At 37.0% G+C, this 23,110-nt stretch overlaps 1 protein-coding gene across 1 annotated transcript in view; it reads right to left on the bottom strand.

Moving 5' to 3' along the window:
* Positions 1–3,653: 3,653 nt before the first annotated feature.
* LOC126473985 (potassium voltage-gated channel subfamily H member 8) overlaps positions 3,654–23,110 on the bottom strand; it is a 493,833-nt gene continuing 474,376 nt past the window's right edge. The window contains exon 14 of the mRNA XM_050101374.1: positions 3,654–4,262. Within this exon, the coding sequence (XP_049957331.1) occupies positions 3,672–4,262 (591 nt within the window). The 3' untranslated portion in view covers positions 3,654–3,671. The remainder of the gene's footprint in view (positions 4,263–23,110) is intronic.

Raw genomic sequence — 23,110 nt, forward strand, 5'->3', positions numbered from 1 at the left:
TGATACTTTCTAAATGTTCATAGCCACAATATGGTAACATGTAAATAGACTCTTGTAAGTGCAATAAAAAAAATATATTCCACAAACATGGAACACTGTTGAAAAAGACTGCTCTGGAAGAGAGAAACAGCTTCAGTTTAATATTGTGGTACAAAGGGAATGTCATTTTTAGACAGCTTACCAATGACAAATGAGATTTCATTCAGTCTTTTAATATATATTCAGCAAATTCCTCTACAACAGAAAATAAAATTCCAGAAAACCTGGACAAGCAGATTATTTGATAGGTATAATTCATAACAGCACCATATTTGAACTAAATTTACAAACTATAGAGAACATTATTTATGAAAGCATTCATTTATTTATTAGGTCACCAACAAAATAATTCAATCTAAACACTGGAGTGGGGAGCTTTAAGCACTAAATGACAAATTTACTGTCATCCACAAAGTTGCTAGGTGGGTTGACAGTTGCCTGAAGTATTGAATAATATATTAATCAATGGTACTTTAAACAGTGCAGCAAGTAAATAAAATAAGGTGTAAATATCAGTTTTATCTACTTTGTGTTGAGGAAATCCTAAAAGTCTATTTTGATTGAAGGTGTCAGATGCATGAAATTAGAAATATCTTAAAACACAGGTAAGAAATGTGTTTAATATGTACAAATCAATTTTATCATTTCCTCTGAGGCTTCACTGGCAAAGGATACGTACCATAATTAACACTTAGTGTTACATTATACGTGAAATTTTGTCCTAAGATGAATGCTGTAAACTGCGGAAAGAGTAAATAAAAGTCATGTGGTATTGGTAGCTACTTAGATCAAATTGTCTAAATAACATGAAGTAAGAAGTATGAAAGCACTGCTGACAACAGTAATTCAGGAAAATAGGACAAAGTGTTAGTTACTGTGAACACTTCAGAGATTCAACAGCAAACCACTGCTGACAACAGTAATTCAGGTATACATGTTGATGTTGCAATCTTGGGGTAGCATCTTTCACTAGTAACTAAAATGTTCTGTCTCAGGTTTGAACCTAGCTACTCCTTAAATTTTGAATAACAATCATCAGCAATGCCAGCTAGAGACTTATGCATAAGAAGTCACCTTCCTTGTGCCAACAGGCTTGTGAAGGAGGGCAGAGGAGTGGGCAGAGGATCAGAATACCAGCTCTTGTTCTGTGAAATTTCCTCTGAAAGGTAGAAAGATCAGCAATGATCAACAGCATGAGAATGCAAAATGCAATGGAAACCACTACATTTAAGTTGTATAATGGGTATCCACAGGTCATGTAGTCTGAAACTGAAGAAACGTTATGGTGAACTCCCTGTTGGCAAAAGATTTTGGATTAATTTCCTGTTTGGACCTTTTTGGAGGGACTGTCAATGGACAGGCGACAATGAGAAAAATGTGGAATAGTCAATGAGGCTCAGTCTAGATATAGTGGGGTTCAATGAAGTGAAATGGGAATAAGAGAAGGATTTATAGTCAGAAAAATATAGGGTAATATCAGCAGCAACAGAAAATATGTAACAGGAATAGAATTTGTCATAAACAGGAAAATAGGACAAAGTGTTAGTTACTGTGAACACTTCAGAGATGGGATTGTTCTCACCAGATTCAACAGCAAACCACTGTTGACAACAGTAATTCAGGTATACGTGTTGATGTTGCAATCAGAAGATGAAGAGAAAGAGAATGTGTATAAGAATACTGAATGGGTAATTCAGTATGTAAAGGTGGATGAGAATCCGATAGCCAGGGAGACTGAAATGCAGTTGTAGGGGAAGGAATAAAGAAAGGGGTATGAGAGAATATGGGCTTGGCAGTAGGGATGAGAGAGGAGAAAGACTAACAGAGCTCTGCAGAAACATTCAGGTGGTAATAGTGAATCCTCTGTTCAAGAAACACAAGAGGGGGAGGTATACTACGAAAAGACTTGGAGCCTTTAAAAGGTTCCAGCTGGATTACATCATGATCAGACATAGATTCTGAAATCAGACATCAAAGTGCAACAACTATCCAGCAGATATATACTGAGATTAGTGTGGAAGGAAGTGGGATAATGAAGTACTGAGAAAGGATGAGATGCTTTTGAAGTTTGCTAAGAATATGGATACTATGATAAGAAATACCACTGTAGGTAGTTCAGTTGTAGAGGAATGGACATCTCTACAAGGAGCAACCATATATGTTGGACATATAAGGGCAGGTATAAAGAAGATAACCTTGGAGAAACTTTGGGTGGCAGTAGAAATATTTCAACTAACTTACAAAAGACGGACATACTACAATGTTAGGAGAAATACAGAAATACACCAACATAAATCACCAAGGAATGAAGCAAACAGGAAGTGTAGCGAAGACAAGGTGAAATGGATGAAGAAATGAACCTAGAAACAGAAAAAGAAATGATTCCTGGGAGGACTGATTTGGCATATAGAAAAGTCAAAACAACCTTTGGTGGAATTAGAAACAAGAGGACACTGGAAATTGTACTGTTAAAAGCAGAGGAGATATCAGATAGCTGGAAAGAGAACACTGGGAGCCTCTAAGAGGGGGAGGAATTGTCAGGGAGGTTGGAATATATCCAACAAAAAATTTAGGACATAAGATGCAGATGATACTCTGAGATGAAGAGGTTGGCACAGGAGAGGAATTTGTGACAGGCTGCATCAAACCAGTCAGATGAAAGATGTCTCAGGAAAAAAATTGACAGTGTGAAGCACAGCATTTTAAATGTAAAAATAAATTATTTTATTCTGCAAAATAAAATCATTGCTATGATCTGTCTAAAATGTCTGTAGGAGTGTCACATGCTTTTATACCATTTATTTTTTGAAGAAAACCTACTGAATCACAGTATCAGAAGTAATTAGCAATGAATAATTACAAACATGTGAAAGATCTGTAATGTTATTTATGGTATAGAGTTACGAAAAGAACAGGTGGCAGCCAACGATTTTAGACCTGAGTGAAATTTAAGATCAGTGCAATCCATCTGGTTTGTCAGTGCTGGAGATCACAATATTTTACATGTAAATATTTGTGACAAGGTAAATTAGATTCCTTTCTCTTTGAGTAACATATCTTTTTAAAATCAGAAGACTGACAGTAATAAATAATTATTTTTATATACAGACTTACAATGTTCAACATTAGGCCAGTTACAATAAAGCTTCATTTCCGATTTTGAAGTGACTGTCTTTCTGAGAAAATGTTAAGTACCTGAACTGAAATTATAGAATATATTGATGGAAATATGTTACTGAACATTAAAATACAAAAACTGACTTTTTATAATGTGGGCATTTTCTGTTACACTTTATTTTGGATCCAGAGTATTTTTTTTTCAACTAACCAGTTAAACTGGCAAATAATTAAAATTAAGGGGTGAGACAGATTCGAAACAAACTGTAAACATACAAACATACCAAGCAACTCACAAGTTAAAATATCATTGAATGTCTTTTTCTTGAATTACACATTACTTTCAATGTATAACTTAAACAAATTAAAAACTATATCGCAGTTGATCATTATGTACAAGAAACAAGAGTAAATTAAGCCTAAATAAAAGTAGGCATCTATCAAAATTCAAGCAAGCACACTGAAGAGAAATGTACTTGCATTTTGAAGAACTGGAGGATATGGAGAGCCACAGCTCAACTATCAAAAGACTGGAATTTCAAAGATTGTGATGAAGAAAAGGGGTTAGCTGCTTGAAAAGCAGCTGCAGTCACACCTTCCACATCACCTGCACTGAACCTATGCCGTTGGGAATCCACAGCTGTCCGTGCGTGGTTCCAGTTGCTAGGTGTCTGCACGGATCGAAGATCACTTTGAGTTATAATCCCATTCTTATGATGATTTCTCAGAACACATGTACCATTTGTCTGTGGAGCTCCCAACATCCTCTCCTGTGCACTACTACTTCTTAGCACTGCTTCAGCATCAAGTCCAAGTATCAATAGAACTCTGTGAGGATTCTGAAGCACAAAATTCTCAAAAATGTCTACAGGCATAGAAGTTTGTGTTTCCTTATCTGCAAGCCGGCTCAATCTCATTGGCATTTCTTCAGTTTCCCAACAGAACATGTCAGGGGGATGTGACGAACTGCGCTGTATAATACTGCCATCCAGGCAGTTGTATGGCAAATTGGGATTTGAGTGTGCTGGAAGGGGATGAGGATAGCGTGTCGCCACTGTACTGCTACTTGATGCAAGCTCTTGCAGAGCTTGAATAGCATTTCGAACCTGTGCACAACATACAAATATTTTCTATCATGCCATAAGTCTGACAATACTATTGACAACTAATGAATGATATCAAAATTTTTAGAAATATATCATAAAATTAAAAGTATATGATCATGTCATTCAGAATTAGTTAAATACATGTTTTACATGGGGCAGGTGCTGAAACATGAATTACTCATAATTGTATGTTGGATAAAACAGCACTTTCTTCTATTTCTTCCAATATTTGTTGGAAAAAACATGTTTGGATGGAACTGTATACATAGTGGTTATTATGCTCTTACTGAAAGAATTTCTGCTCTTGCTGACCAACATTTCCCATTAATTGCCTGAAACCTAGCCTCTCACATCAAATATACTAACAACTTCTTCCAGTGAGTCTCCCCCATCCCCACCCCTTTACCTCCTGGATCCTTACTCGTAGCTGTTGATTGCCCCCCATACACAAACATCCCTCATGCCAATAGCCTTGCTGCTCTTGAATACTACCTCTCCCTACGCCAACCTTTTAATGGACCATATAGAAGAATTGAAATCCAAAGCCCTTGTCTGGTTTAGATTTGTTAATAGTATCTTCATGATCAGGACTCAAGAGTCAAGACACCCCAACGTCATTCCTCCCCAACCACAAAACCTCTTTTGTCCACTTTGCATGCTCCATTTCAGACCAACATGCCACCTTCTTGGATGAACCACACATTTGTGGTGGCTCTGTCCACACCTCTGTCCATATTAAACACACTAAACACCATCAGTACCTACAGTTTTTCATATTTCATCCCTTCCACACCAAAAAAACACTCCAATACAGCCTGCCTGTGGATGACGTATCTGCAGCGATGAGAACCCCCTTGCCCGGTGTACTGAAGGTCTCTGCAAGGCTTTCACAGACCGGCATTACCCCATAACCTAGTCTGCAAACAGATATCCCATGCCATATCTTTGCACATCCCTAATCCACCCACCACCCAAGAATCAGTGACAAAAGAGTACCCCCTCATCATTCAGCATCACCCTGGACTGATGGGCATCCTACCCGAGATCCTTTCCATCCCTCTGAAAGTGGTCCACTGTCACCCAAGCAAACTACAGAACATCCTGGTCCACCTCTACAACACTCCCACTCTCAGTTCCCAACCTCTTGCCACAACGATCGTACCCCCATGGAAGACCCGCATGCAAGACCTGGCTAGGCTACTCAGTCAGCACTTCCTACTCCACTTCTGTCACAGGATTATCCAATCCCATCAGAGGCACCCATGAAAGTAGCCTTGTCATATACCAACTCTACTGCAAGCACTGCACAGCTTTTTACACCAGCATGCCAACCAACCACAATGAACAGCAATGAATGGCAACCACCAAACTGTGGCCAAAAATAAAATTTTGCAACATTCAGCTGAGTACAGCATGCTTGATTTCAATGGCTACTTCATAACCTGGGCCATCCGTATCCGTCCCTCAATCATCAGCTTTTCTGAACTCGCAGATTTGAGTTATCCTTGCAATAAATCTTTTGCTTCTGTAGCCCTCCTGACCTCAAGTTTCATTAATCAACTGTTCCTGCACCCTCCACCCAACAGTGCACTCTTCATCTGTCTTCCCACCCCCTCCCAATCCACACCTCCACGTCACCTTCACCATGCACTATACCCCACTAGCTCCCATATCCATGCATCATGCATCTGGCCTGCACACTTGCCACCACTCCTTTCTGCATTCCTAACCAGCATACCTCCCTTCCAGCCCCTAGCTATTCACTCAACACCTCTACTGGCATTCAACCTCCCTTCCTCTACCCACCTCATCCAACACAATAGCCACCCCACCCCTGTAGTCCATCTGCTGAAATACAGTCCCAGTATTGTCTGTCCAATTGGTTCAATGTAGGAGCATGGGTGTGTGCTGCATGTGTGTGTTTTGTGTATATATTTCTACTCTACTTCAACAAAGAATTTATTACGAAAGCTAGCAAGTTTCCTTTCACTTTTTGGGGCGACTCTCAAGGATTCAATGCTTTTGCAATTCGCTGAGTGGTCTCCTTTACTTCTAAATTAATTACAATCTGGAAAAGGTTTCCTTCTATTTATTTTTGAATTTTATGCTACAACATTAAACAACTTGTGAATGTCAATTATTTATAATAATCCACAAGAATCGCCCTATATTTTAAATTAGTTAAGCCTGTAAACACTGGAAATTATCTAGGAATTTCAAATGTGTACCTCTAACAACATATAGTGTTAAAACAACAAAAAATGCTGTAAAATAGAAAATCCAGGATGGAATGTAACAATACGAGGGAAGGAAAGTTGCTACTCAACATATAGTGGAGATGCTGAGACGCGATAGGCACAATAAAAAGTTGACACAATCATAGCTTTTGGTCATTAAGGCCTTTGTCAGCAGTAGACACACACACACATACACACACACACACACACACACACACACACATGCACGCACGCACACACAAGTGCAACTTGCACACACATCTGCAATGGCCGAAAGCTATGACTGTGTGAACTTTTTATTGTGCCTATCGCGGCTCAACATCTCCACTATATGGTAAGTAGCAACTTTCCTTCTCTTGTATTGTTATATATATAAACTCAATAAACTGGATTTGAGTTAGGTACTGTTAGAGCAAATAAAATGCAGATATTTCTCATTTATGTGATGTCACCTAATTCCCAATATAACCGTCAGCTTGGTAGTATGTCTAAGTATGGCACTATTTGCAACTGTATCAGCAATCACTGACTGACTATGCCTACCACATAGTTCCTGGATAGCTGTGACCATCACTACCAACACCAGAATCCTACACATTAACATTCCCCACAGTTTTGGCCATGCCACCATTGACTGCTACTTCTCACAATATTCTGGCAATCCCAAACCTGCCACCTCAGACTCATATATCTGAGTGCCTATGACAGTAACAAAGAATCTTTTCATTTTGATTAATGAATAATTACACAGTCATGTTACAATTTATTACTGTAAAGAATGTTCTCTTTGAATGTCTGTATCCTTCTAGCTACCTTTTCTTCACTAGTCACATCAGATATAAAAGAGAAGTTGAAAGGTTCTCACTGCAGTTCATGCAACAGGAGCAGACACACATGTAAATTTTTCTATGAAGAAAAATGCCATACTGACATTGTATGAAACACTTTTAATAACTCAGCTACTGCTATGTTTGTTGTCTTTAAAATAACAGTTCATTATTTCCGTATTTAATTTTGTATTTACATGTCAGAGTATTTCTGATCCACAACATCACATCCAAGATTAACAAGGAAAAGGAAGGAACAAGGGATATTATAAACTTGTGACTATGACAGGATAGTAATATGTAGTCTTCAGATTATGTCCTGTACTACATAAGATTGAAATGGACAAACTGATTTTGCAGAAAGCAAAAATTAAAAGAACTTCTTAGTGCTATGGCAGCAACTGCTGTAGACAAAATATGTCCTCTGATAAAGTTAATGTGACATCAGTCACATAAGGTCAGATGCTAAGTGAAAGATATAAGGAGAAAAGTTTAATTTTATCCACAAATTTGGGAATGTTGTTTAAAGAAAGGAAAATGTACTGTTGATTGGAATATTACACAAGAGATTTAATGAAGTCACACAACACTATTAGTTTGGTGAATGGCTTAATGAAGGCTTGTATTCTACATCTGACAAGTATAAATGAGATACAGAGGTAGCTGTTAATGAAGTCATCACTTCAAAACTTAATGTGATAAGTACAGAATAGAATGTTTGTGTTAATATTGTTGATGAGAAAATAGAATCAACTCTATGGACATCGGAGAATTTTTACAGTAAATGATGCAAGCTGTAAAGAAAAAAAGAGGTAAATGATATACAATGGAACACACAGCAAGAGAGTGGTTAGACTCATCATTTAAATCAATTTTTGATTGTAAGTAGGCAGTGCAATGATAACACTATGAGACCAAGAGATCCAAATAAGCTATTTTGTGCTGGAAAACATTTTCCCACATACTTAAAATAAAGAACATTATGATGAGACATAGGTAGTTTAATATATTTTTACCAGATAAGAAAGATGAAAAATTCATTTTTTTTGTAAAATCATTGAACACTGTGTGCCCTCAGACATGGACAAACATGCAGAAAATAAAATTTATTGGAGGATATATGCAGTGAGACTCTACTTTGTGCAGAACCAAAACCTGTGATTGATATCAGGCCTATGAAGATTTTCTAAGTAATAGTTGTCCCATGGACTGTAGGAGAAACTGCAAAAGGAAATATTAATTCCTTATACTTACAAGTGAAAGACAGGAATTTTAAGCAAATATTGCTAAAAGTGTTTCAGTAAAGTTAAATATTGAGACCAAGATTTGCACAACCTGACATATTGCATGTCAGAAGCTGTCAGATATTCAGCATTAGAGAAAGTTGATAACTCCCCCTGATAATGAAGATGAGTAGTTTGTACTTGTTCTAGTGAAATACAATGGCCACAACTACAGATTGCTGTATAAACTATATGGGGATTTAATGAAGCACCTAAAATGTGTATTTTTTTTGTTCTGTATCAGGTGTTTGGCATTTGGTTATATGTTTGTATGGATAGTTAAAATTTCTGAATGCCAATAAGAGATTTTTGCTTCTATTTGAAATTATTTTTCACACATGACGAAGTTGATACTGTAAGATAAATATCCATAAATAAAGGTTACTTTATTATTTATGTAATATGAATTCACAGAGTCACTTTTTCTACAAGAACTATAATTGATCATGGCTTCAGTTATACGATAACTGTTAAATAACGCTACACATGTATTCAAGTTTTAAACCATGATACTAGTCAGGAAAGTTGAATTTGGATGAATGCGTAAAAGACCAATTTCCAGAACTAAAAATACTATTTTATAAAAGAATATAACATTTAAACAATGGGAAGTCCAGGTTGGAATCTCAATAATTATGATAATGACAGTTTGCTTCTAACCATAGAGATGATATGATTGCAGAGAGACACAATGAAAACATTGTCATACTCTGAGCTTTTCCTCAAAGCCTTCTCCAGAAAAGAAAAGAAAATGCACAAACAAACAAACATACAAGCAAGTACTCCTCAGACACACATGATGCCTGTCTCTGGCTGCGCTGGCTAGACTGCAACAGTTGCATTGAACAAAAGTAGCAATCTGGAGAGGGAGGCATAGCAGGGCATGGGTGAGAGGAGAGAAGAGTGCTGTCTGGTGAAGCATGCAAGGGCTAGAAGACTGCATGACAAGGCTGCCAGGAAAAGTACTGAGAGACTTTGGGGAAAGGGGGGGAAGGGTTGGAGTAGGGGGACGTAGCGTCGCAGATATTACACGACTGCAGATTTTTGCAGTAAGTTTTGTTACATTATGGCAAGCTGTTTTGGAAGCCTGCTGTATAGTAGCATTCAGCAGTGGTTGACTTGTGGCCTGCTGCATGCTTCATAGCCGCACCTGTCGCTATAGCGGACCATGCGAATGTACACTGTGGTATGTACTAAAAACACTTATTCACCTCATTTAAGAAACTAAATAACTATGTTAAACATTATCTGTTTTATACCAAATTTGGTACATGACCTTTTGTTATTCAGAAGAACTTTGTGCCAAAATTTGATACCGCTACCTATAATAGTTTTGGAGCTATAAAAAAACCATTAAAAAGTACCTAACTGACACTTAAGAAAGTAAATTCAGATAGGAACAATAACAGTTTATATTTCTTTTATTATTTGAAAACAGTAATAGCACTCTCATTGTGCTGATTTATTTTATAAAGAATTTCAATTCTAAACTTAAGAAAATTTTTCTTTCTTAATGAAAGTAACAGTTTAAAAGTTAATATTTATATTTTGTGTTAGGGTGAGAGTAAATGAGAGTGCATGTGAGTGTGTGTGTGTGGGACATAAGTCAAGTTTCAATTCTAGATTGTATTACACCTTACGTAACTAGCAAGTATTCCGCCACCAAGGTGTCATGAAAACTGTAAATCCCCCTATCTGGTGGATGACATATGTCTGTCTACAAGTGTTTGCTTTTGTAATAAGGCAGCCAGAAAGGTAATAAGAGGATAATCAGTTCTAAAGTATATTTCAAGCATAGTTTTCTCTTAGTTTTCATTTCATTTGGTTTGATTGAACATTTTGTTAATATTTGCAGCATGAAATGACGTAAATGCACCTACAAATGTTGATTGGAGTAAAACTGTTTAAGTGTGAATATGATCTTGAAAGATTGATCTGATTGGCTGTTTTATTTGATCAACCAATGAGAGTAAAGTCTTTTCTGCACATTGGAATTAGTTATATGCCCTGATAGCAATAGCATTCAGACAGTCATGGACTAGCTGCCAGATGAGAAGGTCATGTTAGACGTGTCTAAAAAAGTTATTTGTAAACTGAAGAAGTGACTGTTATTTCACATTTGGTTTATATCGGCATGCAAACAGATGCATTTACAGACAGTTCTGTGAAGTTTGGGAGATTTTGGAGTGTTGGTTGTAGAGTAAACCGTGTGTGAAACTGTCATCCTTTGTGAAGAATTCTGCACTTCATAAAATTTTTTGGCAAGCAACTTCCTTTGAAGAATCCACTGAAACTCATTTCGTAGCAGAGTATTGACTCTATTAATCTCATAATATTTCAGGTTGGACGTAGTACACTCCTGGCGGTCTTGTATGTGATATAAGTTGCATGAACTAGTAGTAGATGTGCTATCAACGTATATGTGACACCATAACTAAAAGACAATAAAAAACATTAGTATCAGGAAGCGGACACTTTCAATGAAGGAATGAAGCATCCACTTTTGCCTGTTATTACTAGAAATTTACAGATTTATTTTGTTACATGAGTTACGTAGACTATGCAATCGTAAGTATGGATGATGGTTTTCTTCAACGCTGCTTTTAACATTGTCTGCAAAGTACCTACGAATGCAGAGCAACTGATGGTGAATGAATGCTGTACTGAGGTAGGTGTACATTAATTTGCAGCTTGCTTCACTCAGTGCTAGCGAGCTTTTTCACACTTCTTCGCCGCAATTGGTGCATCGGCTGGAAATATAGACTACAATATAGAGTTCGGGAGAATAGGAACTGTATATGAAAAAGTAGCAGTGTTTAATTGGACTCGTAAAGTGGTCACACATGTGTGAAAAAAGGAACTGGAATGTAGGACCAAAGACATGTGTGCAATTGAACGTGCGTCAAAAATACAACAACAAGTGGAACGAGGCGACGAGTAGAACGAAGTGGCAGATTTTGGCAGTGACAGTGGAGCTATGGGAGGTGATGTCATGCTGTGGCAGTTGCAGCTGGAAGGGAAATGGGGGCCCATAAGCTGGCATAGGTCAAGTTTGGTGGACAGAACCGCTGTATCACCTCGCTGTGCAGATCACAAGGAAGAAAAGAGAAGTGTTGTTCTACTTCATTGTTTGTGTGTGTGTGTGTGTGTGTGTGTGTGTGTGTGTGTGTGTGTGTGTGTGTCTGCGCCAAAAAACTTTGCATCATGGCAGGAAGTAATCAGGAATTAGTAGATGAAAAACTAAAGGTAGATGATTCCAGGATAGGTAACTTCAGTTTTTATATATCACAAGCAAATGACAGTGGTTTGCCTGAGTCGATGCCTTCTAATTCTGGTCTAAAAAATGAATTCAGAAAGGTGGAAGCTGATGTTAAATATCTCCCTGTAGCTATTCCAAAAGCAAATCAGGAACCAATGTCAGTTGTTGAGGAACCAAAGGACAGTGTGTCGGAAATGTTGGTGAATATAATGGCAAAAATGAATGGTTTGGGTTCCAAAATTAAAATGTCATTAAGTTCTGATATTGATGATAAAATAAATAAAATTGGTACTAACCTTGATGCTAAAATGAATAAATTAGGGTTGGAAATAAACATGTTACACACTGAATTTGTCGAAATGGAATGCAAAATGGAAAGTAAAATTTAGAATTTGAGGGATTCATGGAAAAATGACTTGACTTTGTTTAATAATAATATTAAAGGAGAAATTAATCAAGTAAAATTCTAATGTAAAACTGCTATTGTAACAGTGAAAAGTAAACTAACTTCACAAATTGAGCAAGTTGCTGAGAACAACCAGCAGGTAGAGCAACAATTTCATTCAGAAATAAGTAAAGTTCAGGAACAGATTCACAGGGTAGAAAAGTGCTGTGAGGAAATTCATATTGTCTTAGAAAATAAAATCAAAGAAGGAAAAGAAATGTGTGTTAATTTTGGTATGCAAGCTGCTGGTAAGATTACTAACATTGAAACTAATGTCCAGCAATTTAGTACTAGTGTGAATGAGCAACTGTCTAACCATGAAAGTAGACTAACAAAAGTTGAACAAAATGGTAATAACAATAACATTTGTGTAGTGTCTAATGGTGTTGTGGAATCTTCAGAAACTGCTTATGTTATGCATCGCAAGTTTTTGAAATTTGATCCAAATAAGAATGTTCACCCTAAAGAGTTTTGGAGTGATTTCAAAGATGTATTGCCTAAAGTGTGGAATGACAAGCAAAAGATTGGATTCATCACCTCTAATCTAATGTGAGAAGCTAGAATCTGGGGTAATCAAGATTCAGATAAATATGACAGTCTAGTGGAGTTCAAACAAGCCTTCTTTGAAGAATACTGGGGAAAGAGGAAGCAGATGAAGGTGTTGAGTAAATTTTGGTCAGGGAAAAAATACGATCCCTAGAGAGACAGTATGAAAAGGTTTGTACAAAAGTGTGTGACTACCTTGTCAAATTTAAATGCAAAGGTAGAAAACGAGCAGATCATTATGGGTATAGAGAATAATTTGCCATTCTATTGGCAGATTAAGATCCTTTCGGGTTCTTGAGATGATATTGATAGGTTTATCCATTATTTAGAAAGAATATAAAACATTTTGAAAGAGGAGGAAAATAACAGAAGAGAATACAGGCCTCTGGCAAGACCCAATGACAAAAGGACATAAGTCAATGTAAATAGAACAGGCGTACAAAGAGGCAATGGTTACCGGGGTAGGTACAGAGGGAGAGGAGGTATTGCTGGAAGTAGGTTCAATGACAGATTACATTACGGTATTTTGATTGTAGTCAGCTGCGAGCCCTATGACGTAATAGATGGCCGCTACTCATCAGGTGATAGAAAGGTCAGAGCCAACAACATCGCACAGCAGGGAAATATGTAGCAGTCTGTGATGATGCTAACGTTTGCAGACTGCAACCATATAGACTAAACCCGCTAGCAATGCCCTTTGTAAAGAAGGCACCTACTAAACAATGTATTGAATGTGATGTTAATAAAATCAGAAGGGCAGAGGAGAGTGATACTGAGAAGCGATTTATTTCATTAGAAAAGGAAATAGCATTTCGTGGAAAGGAACGTTCTAGTAAAGATCGGGACCGATGACCGTTGCTGTCTGGTCCCTTAAACCCACAAACCAACCATCTAGTAAAGATCGCAGGAACCATGCTAAGAAGGAACTTAATACAGAAGGTAAAGACTCAGATGAGGAGGTGGGAGTGAATCAGCACTGTGAAACCGAGGTGGGGCTACATGTAGACAGTGAAAGTAACACTATGGGAATATGAGAGGATGTTGTAAATAGACTGAATCAAGTAATTTTGGAGAGTGAGGATGAAGGGATGGAAGGGGAAGAAGTAGTAAATTATTTAAATGGTTCTGACGACACCTTGGATGGGGTTGTAGAAACAAAAATTATTCTGGAGGGAGAGAAGTTAGAGAAATGTTTTGATTTGTCTATAAGGGAACGGATAGTAAAAGCCACCACTAATAAAGAAGTGAAAGGGGAGCCAGTTAAGTTGAATGTACTTTCCACAGAAGGGGTAGGCTTTGATAGGTGTGAAGTAGTGCAAGATTTGTTGGAAGAACCTGAGTCTGTAGTTAGAAGAGAATATGTGGGACAACCTATTGTAGAAGTAAATATTTTTGAAGAAAGGGTTTCTTGCTTGATAGATACCAGATCGGACATTTGCGCAGTGTCACAGAATTTTGTGACTGCTCTTCCAAAAAGTAAACAAATAGTGATAATGCCTGTGAGTGGGTTAAAAATTGTGGGTGCCACAGATAAAAGCAAGAAAGAAGTAAAGCAAGAAATATTCTTACCAATCACTGTAGGTGGGACACAGACAGAACTGAATTTTTTGATTATCAATGGACTCCATGCGGAAATATTAGTAAATGCCAATTTCTTAACTAAATGTGAAGGGTGGGTTAATTTTGGAACTAATGATGCAATGGTTAAGATAAAGGGAAAACTGGTAACTACTCCGTTTATAGGTAAAAGGCATAGTGTAAATAATGAAGGAAGTGATACTCTGATCCGATACTGTAGGACCGCCAAGGTTGTTGAAGGCTATACTGAATACAGCGAGAGGAAGGAAGTGGATCCTTCTGAGCTAGAGAATGTCAGAATTGGGATCAATGAAAAATTAGAGGAATTCACTGATATGATGAATGTACAAAGACAAGATCTGAGGCAAATTTTACATAGGCATTGCGAAATATTTTCAGACCAGTCTAGATTGGTTTGGAACTATGAGTGCTATTTAACTGTGAAAGAAGATGCACATTTTCTCCAAAAACCCTTCGCTGTTCCAGAAGTGCATAAGGAAGCTGCTCATGATTTGATACAGAACATGCTCAAATGGGGAATAATAGAAAAAGCGATTAGTGTATACAATAACCCATTGGTTGTAGTGCCTAAGAAAAATGGCTCAATTAGACTAGCTTTGGATGCCAGGGCATTAAATAAAATTATCTTACCAGAAAGTGATAGACCTGAAAACGCAGAAGAATTATTACAAAAATTTAAAGATGCAAAATTTTTTACTTCTATGGATGTAACTAGTGGTTACTGGAATCTACCTTTGGCTAAAGAGTCCAGAAAGTACACAGCAGTCCTGTTTGAAGGACGATGTTACCAGTATAAGGAGTGCCCTTTGAGTTGAACATCAGTGTGTGTGCTTTTGTTAGGGCAATATCTAAGGTCTTAGGTGATTAGTTATTAAGGCAAATAACTGTTTTCATGGATGATGTATTAGTTTCGACTCCCACTTGGGAAGAGAATTGCATATTGGCTATTAAAAAGGGGGCAATGAAATTGAAATTAGACAAAACCAAATTTGTAAGAAAGAAATTAAATTTTTGGGACATATTGTTAGTGGTGAAGGGATTATGCCCAATCCAGGTAAACTGAAGGCTGTTAGAAATTATGTAGCCCCAACTACATGTAAAGAGCTAAAGGATATGCTTGGCCTTTTCAGATATTACTGAAAATTTGTACCGGGTCAGTTATTTATTGAACCTCGTCTGAGGGAAATTTTAAAGAAGAACATGCCTTATAAGTGGACCCATTAGTGTCAAACAGCTTTCAAAAGACTTAAAGAAGCACTGGTGAACAGTCAGATTTTGAACCATCCTGACTTTTCAAAACCTTTTTGTTTCGGATCAGATGCTTGTGGTTACGACCTACGGGTGGAATTGTTCCAAATCAAAATGGTTTATGAAGAACTGGTCCACAAAACGATTGCCTTTGCAAGCTGGTCATTGCAACAAGTGGAGAAAAATTATAGCATTTTGGAACTGGAAGCATTAGCCATTATTTTTGGATTGCAGAAATTTTAGCAACACCTTTTAGGACACAAAGTTATGACCTATACAGACCATGGTGCTCTAACATATTTAGATACTTGTCAGCTTAAACACAGCAGACTGAGAAGGTGGTCTGTGTACTTACAGCAATTTGACTATAGATGAAGTATATAAAGGTTTCTAAAAATATCGTGGCACGGGGTGGATCCATTGAGATACAGGAATTGTGATGAAATTTTGCTGGCGGTTATTTAACCGCATGAAGAGGGAGTGATTAAGCCCATCTGCGAGAATCTTAGATGGGAGCAAAACTAGGACGATAATTTGAAATTAGTAAAAAGCAGGATAGGTCACCCCGACTTTCCTAAGTTAGCTGAATATTACCAGGTGCACAAAGATATACTTTTCCGAAGAACAAAGAACTCGTGACAACTGGCGCATTTGCTTTCCTGAACAACATGTGGATTTGTTGATTGATTTTATACATGGGAAGTATGGGCATTATGGAGCCCGTAAATGTATTGTTAAATTGAGTCAAGTAGTGGTTTTTGATAACATGTGACAGCAAGTGCAAAAGAGGCTAGAATACTGTGACCGATGTCAAAAGTTACGAGCAAACAACAGAATTGTGCAGGGACAGATGTATTCTGTGGAACCTCAAGAGGAGGTTGTGAGTATGTGTACATACTGGTAGGCTGTTTTACTAAGTATGTAAAGTTTTATCTGATTAAAAAGGCCAATGTTAAGGTAATAGTCAGTAAATTGGAAAAGGACTATTTTGTAAACATTGGGGTTCCAAGAGCAATTTTGTCAGATAATGGGCCTCAATTTATTTCTAAGTGTTTTGAGGAATGTTTAAAGAAGAAAAATGTGGAACAAACTAAAATTTCGGCCTATTTTCCACAGAGTAACATGTGTGAAAGAATCATGAAAGAACATAATCGTCTCTGTAGGACACACTGTCATAAGAAACACTCTGTCTGAGCTAGCTACTTGGAATATTTTGAGGAAGTGATTAACTATTTGAAACATGAAGCCACAGGTTTTGCGCCAGTAGAATTGCTGGGGGGAATTTGAACTAATAATCTCCTTTTTGATTTAGTGGAATTTCCTAAACTCACGGAAGTAGTGACGGAAGAAAAGAAGAAGATAGCACTTGCCAATATTAGAAAAGAGGCTTTGGAAAGGAAAAGAAGGCACAATGTGAGGGTGAGTCCTATAGATTTTCAGATTGGTGATCTGGTGCTCATAAAAACTAAAGAAAAATCTAAAAAACTTACACCTGAAACTAAAAAATTTACAGATGTATATGTGGGACCTTTTAAAATTATAACCAAACCCCAGGCTAATGCCTATCGATTTGAATATGTTAAGTCACATAAATTAACTGGTTTGAGAAAAATTACTGATTTAAAGAAATACATACTGAAGGAACCATTAAATAGCAGTAACTAAGAAGCCTCAAGGGACATGCATTCATTATGTTGTCGGGTGGTTGACGATCATCAGGCACCCGAGTTGTTGACAACATTATTTTCCCTTTCTTTTCATGTTGTCAACCTTCCTCTTCTTCATTCAAAACTTTAGCTATCTTCTTTCCTTCTTTCCTATCAGTAAATAGTGTACTAGAGTAGTACAAACCATACAGAGAGTTAGTGTCCCAATAGAAACTAAAACAACTAACCAGAAAGAGAGAGGAATGAAAAGTATGCTTTAATGTGATGATACAATAATATGGCAAGAGATTTTTAGAAGCTTTTGTGACATGTAAAGATGTTGTAAGAGTAATGTGTCAGAGGCAAGAGCGTATTGCCTGCCTAATGAGAAAAAAGAAATTTGTACTTGATATATTTTGAGAACCAGAGAGGTGGACTTAAGTGTATTTATTTTTTTTAGTGATGTGTGTTTTCTTCAATGTAGTGTACGATATGGGTTTAAGGGCCACATAAGTTGGCATGAGTTGTACTTAATGTTTTTCTATAAGGACCTATATATATATATATATATATGAATATAATAGAGGGAAACATTCCACGTGGGAAAAATATATCTAAAAAGAAAGATGATGAAACTTACCAAACAAAAGCGCTGGCAGGTCGATAGACACACAAACAAACACAAACATACACACAAAATTCTAGCTTTCGCAACCAATGGTTGCCTCGTCAGGAAAGAGGGAAGGAGAAGGAAAGACAAAAGGATATGGGTTTTAAGGGAGAGGGTAAGGAGTCATTCCAATCCCGGGAGCGGAAAGACTTACCTTAGGGGGAAAAAAGGACAGGTATACACTCGCACACACACACATATCCATCCACACATACACAGACACAAGCAGACATTTGTAAAGGCCAAATGTCTGCTTGTGTCTGTGTATGTGTGGATGGATATGTGTGTGTGTGCGAGTGTATACCTGTCCTTTTTTCCCCCTAAGGTAAGTCTTTCCGCTCCCGGGATTGGAATGACTCCTTACCCTCTCCCTTAAAACCCATATCCTTTTGTCTTTCCTTCTCCTTCCCTCTTTCCTGACGAGGCAACCATTGGTTGCGAAAGCTAGAATTTTGTGTGTATGTTTGTGTTTGTTTGTGTGTCTATCGACCTGCCAGCGCTTTTGTTTGGTAAGTTTCATCATCTTTCTTTTTAGAGATATATATATATATATATATATATATATATATATATATATATATATATATATATATATATATATACAAACTGTTGCCTCATCAGGAAAGAGGGAAGGAGAGGGAAAGACGAAAAGATGTGGGTTTTAAGGGAGAGGGTAAGGAGTCATTCCAATCCCAGGTGCGGAAAGACTTACCTTAGGGGGTAAAAAGGAAAAAAGGACAGGTATACACTCACACACACACACATACACAGACACAAGCAGACATTTTTCCGCTCCTGGGATTGGAATGACTCCTTACCCTCTCCCTTAAAACCCACATCCTTTCATCTTTCCCTCTCCTTCCCTCTTTCCTGATGAGGCAACAGTTTGTTGCGAAAGCTTGAATTTTGTGTGTATGTTTGTGTTTGTTTGTGTGTCTATCGACCTGCCAGCACTTTCGTTCGGTAAGTCACATCATCTGTGTTTCTAGATATATTTTTCCCATGTGGAATATTTCCCTCTATTTTTATATATATATATATATATATATATATATATATATATATATATATATATATATATATATATATATATATATATAAAGGTGATGTGACTTACCATACGAAGTGCTGGCAGGTTGACAGAAACACAAACACATACATACACACAAAGTTCTAGCTTTCGCAACCAAAGGTTGCTTCGTCAGGAAAGAGGGAAGGAGAGGGAAAGACGAAAGGATGTGGATTTTAAGGGAGAGGGTAAAGAGTAATTCCAATCCCGGGAGTGGAAAGACTTACCTTAGGGGGAATAAAGGACAGGTATACACTCGCACACACACACACACACACACACACACACACACACACATATCCATCCGCACATACACAGACACAAGCAGGCATTTGTAAAGGCAAGTCTGCTTGTGTCTGTGTATGTGCGGATCGATATGTGTGTGTGTGCAAGTGTATACCCGTCCTTTTTTCCCCCTAAGGTAAGACTTTCCCTCTCCCGGGATTGGAATGACTCCTTACCCTCTCCCTTAAAACCCACATCCTTTCATCTTTCCCTCTCCTTCCCTCTTTCCTGATGAAGCAACCATTGATTGCAAAAGCTAGAATTTTGTGTGTATGTATGTGTTTGTTTGTGTTTCTGTCGACCTGCCAGCGCTTTCGTATGGTAAGTCACATCATCTTTGTTTTTAAATATATTTTTCCCATGTGGAATGTTTCCCTGTTATATATACATAATTTGGACCATGAGATGATGAAAAGCCACAATATTTGGCTAGTGTAGAAGGTGTATATGTACAGCCACAGAAGTTGGCTGGAGTTAGTTGCAGTAACGAGTAATGAAGAGCTACAGTGATTGGCCAGGAGGTTCAGTAATGTTCCATATGGAATATTGTATTTTTTCTGGAATATTGTGTATGTGATGTACAGAACCACAGAGGTGGCATGAGTTATGTTCACCGAGCGAGGTGGCGCAGTGGTTAGACACTGGACTCGCATTCGGGAGGACGACGGTTCAATCCCGCGTCCGGCCATCCTGATTTAGGTTTTCCGTGATTTCCCTAAATCACTCCAGGCAAATGCCAGGATGGCTCCTCTGAAAGGGCACGGCCGACTTCCTTCCCCATCCTTCCCTAATCCGATGAGACCGATGACCACACTGTCTGGTCTCCTTCCCCAAAAAACAACCAACCAACAGTTATGTTCAGATTTTTCTACAAGGACTTTTGGTATTCTGTGTGCCAATAATGATGAGTATTCCTTATATAATATGTGTCTAATGTGTATTACTTAAGCCACAGAAGCTGGCGTAAAGTACTTTCAGTCTGCCAACCACAATATGGTTTTTTTGTATCTAGGATCTGTGTGAGGACTTTGCTAAAGCCGCAGGAGCTGGCAAGGATAATTTACAGTAATTTTATAAGGACTTTTCTGTAGAATAGGTATTCTTTGTATATAGTAGTATGTAAGATGTGCCTCGTAGCTACTGAAGAGGACATAAGTAATTTTAGTGATTTTCTAAAATATGTTTTCTCTTTTTGTATGATGTATACAGGAGGTGCCGAGGAACTGCAGGAGGTGTACTGAATGGTTTTCAGTGCTTATTGATTTTGTGTCTATTTGCGTAATGTGTGATGATGTTTTTCAGAGCTGCAGATGGTGGCAGAACTAGTTTTTCAGTATACTTAATGATGTTGTGTTTTGTCTTTGTGTACAATAGCTTATTAGTGTAAAATCAAGTTGTAAATTTTGTATTCTGAAAGAAAGTAAAGAAAGAGTAAAATTTTGGATTAGCAATATTTGTAACAGTAACTTGCTTAATTACACACAGAGTTTGAAAATAATATTTCAGTAGTAGTGCCAATTTAGTGTGCACTGTTAAAGTTTTTAAAAGCAGTTAATTCATTTTCACTGAATTAATTAATACTAAATGTAAAGAAATGTTGGATTGAAAATGAATACGAATTGGCTTGAAAAAGAATTTGAATAAAAAGTTTAAAAAAATCTTTAAAAAAGTTTTGCTTTTAACTTTTGCATTTGAGAGGCAATCTTCAAGAGATATTATCTATTAGGATAAATGTGTGTCTTAGGATTAGGATGTAAAGAGTGAGAATGTACACTGAGGTGTACTGTATATTACAGGTGCTGAGAAAGAACCCGAGGTTGAGACAGAGCTAGATGGTAAATACCAGTGATAAAGCCATTTTGTGATTCAAGTGTAAGTGCTTACTCCATTAGTGAAAAATCTGAACCCCCCCCCCCCCCCAAAGTGTCAAAAGTGTAGTGTGATAGTTATAGATGATGTAATGCTTCAACTAGATTTTCAGTAAAGTTTTTTGACGTCATTAAGAGACGAAACAAAGTAATTTTTTTTTTTTTATGGAAGAATTGGATTTAAAAAAGAGATTGTTGTTCCAAAACGTTTGAAGAAAAGAATATTGTTCATGAATGTTTTGAAAATTTAAAGAATTTTGAAAAAAAATATTGTTATACATAAATTTTGAAAGTGGAATTTTGTTAAAGTCATTCTTTGAACAAGAAAGTATTAAATTGTTAAGAATCCTCTAAGAACATTAGACATGTTACTTCTTTTCAGCTGACGAAAAATAATTTCTTTTGTAAAAATTGATTTGCTGTGCGTCATCAACCCCTAGCCATTAACAATTGATGTAAATAGGTATATCATGTTGTGATGTTATGTAATTTAAATAATTTGATCAAATGGAAAAAAATTTGTTTGGTAAAAACGCTTAAATGAGAGGTGTTTCTGTAGTTAAGGAAAACCATAACAGCATAAATTGTAAGTAACATAATAATATGATCTGGAAAATTTTTAGTTTCTTAGGGGGTGTGTAGCATCGCAGCTACTATGTGACTGCAGATTTTTGCAGTAAGTTTTGTTACATTATAGCAAGCTGTTTTGGAAGCCTGCAGTATAGTAGCGTTCAGTGGTGGTTGTCTTGTGGCCTGCTGCATGCTTCATAGCCACACCTGTCGCTATAGCGGACCATGAGAATGCACACTGTGGTATGTACTAAAAACAGTTATTCACCTCATTTAAGAAACTAAATAACTATGTTAAACATTATCTGTTTTATTCCAAATTTGGTACATGACCTTTTGTTATTCAGAAGAACTGTGTGTCAAAATTTGATACCGCTACCTATAATAGTTTTGGAGATAAAAAAAAAACATTAAAAAGTACCTAACTGACATTTAAGAAAGTAAATTCAGATAGGAACAATAACAGTTTATATTTCTTTTGTTATTTGAAAACAGTAATAGCACTCTCATTGTGCTGATTTATTTTATAAAGATTTTCAATTCTAAACTTTCGATAATTTTTCTTTCTTAATGAAAATAACAGTTTAAAAGTTAATATTTATATTTTGTGTTAGGGTGAGAGTAAATAAGAGTGCATGTGAGTGTGTGTGGGACATAAGTCAAATTTCAATTCAAGATTGTATTACACCTTACATAACTAGCAAGTATTACGCCACCAGGGTGTCATGAAAACTGTAAATACCTCTAACTATTGGATGACGTATGTCTACGAGTGTTTGCTTTTGTAATAAGGAAGCCAGAAAGGTAATAAGAGGATAATCAGTTCTAAAGTATATTTCAAGCATAGTTTTCTCTTAGTTTTCATATCATTTGGTATGGTGGAACAGTTTGTTAATATTTGCAGCATGTAATGATGTAAATGCACTTACAAATGTTGGATGGAATAAAACAGTTTAAGCGTGAATGTGATCTTGAAAGATTGATTTGATTGGCTGTTTGTTTTGATCAACCAATGAGAGTAAAGTCTTTCCTGCACAATGAAATTAGTTATATGTCCTGATACCAATGGCATTCAGACAGTCATGCAGTAGCTGCCGGATGAGAAGGTCATGTTAGACGTGTCCAAAAAAGTTATTTGTAAAATGTTATTTCGCATTTGGTTTATATTGGCATGGAAACAGATGCATTTATGGACACTTCTGTGAAGTTTGGGAACTTTTGGAGTGTCTGTTGTAGAGAAAACTGTGTGTGAAACTATCTTACTTTGTGAAGAATTCTGCGTGGCACGTTCAGTAT

This window comes from Schistocerca serialis, chromosome 1 (genome assembly GCF_023864345.2).
Source record: "Schistocerca serialis cubense isolate TAMUIC-IGC-003099 chromosome 1, iqSchSeri2.2, whole genome shotgun sequence".
Taxonomy (NCBI): domain Eukaryota; kingdom Metazoa; phylum Arthropoda; class Insecta; order Orthoptera; family Acrididae; genus Schistocerca; species Schistocerca serialis.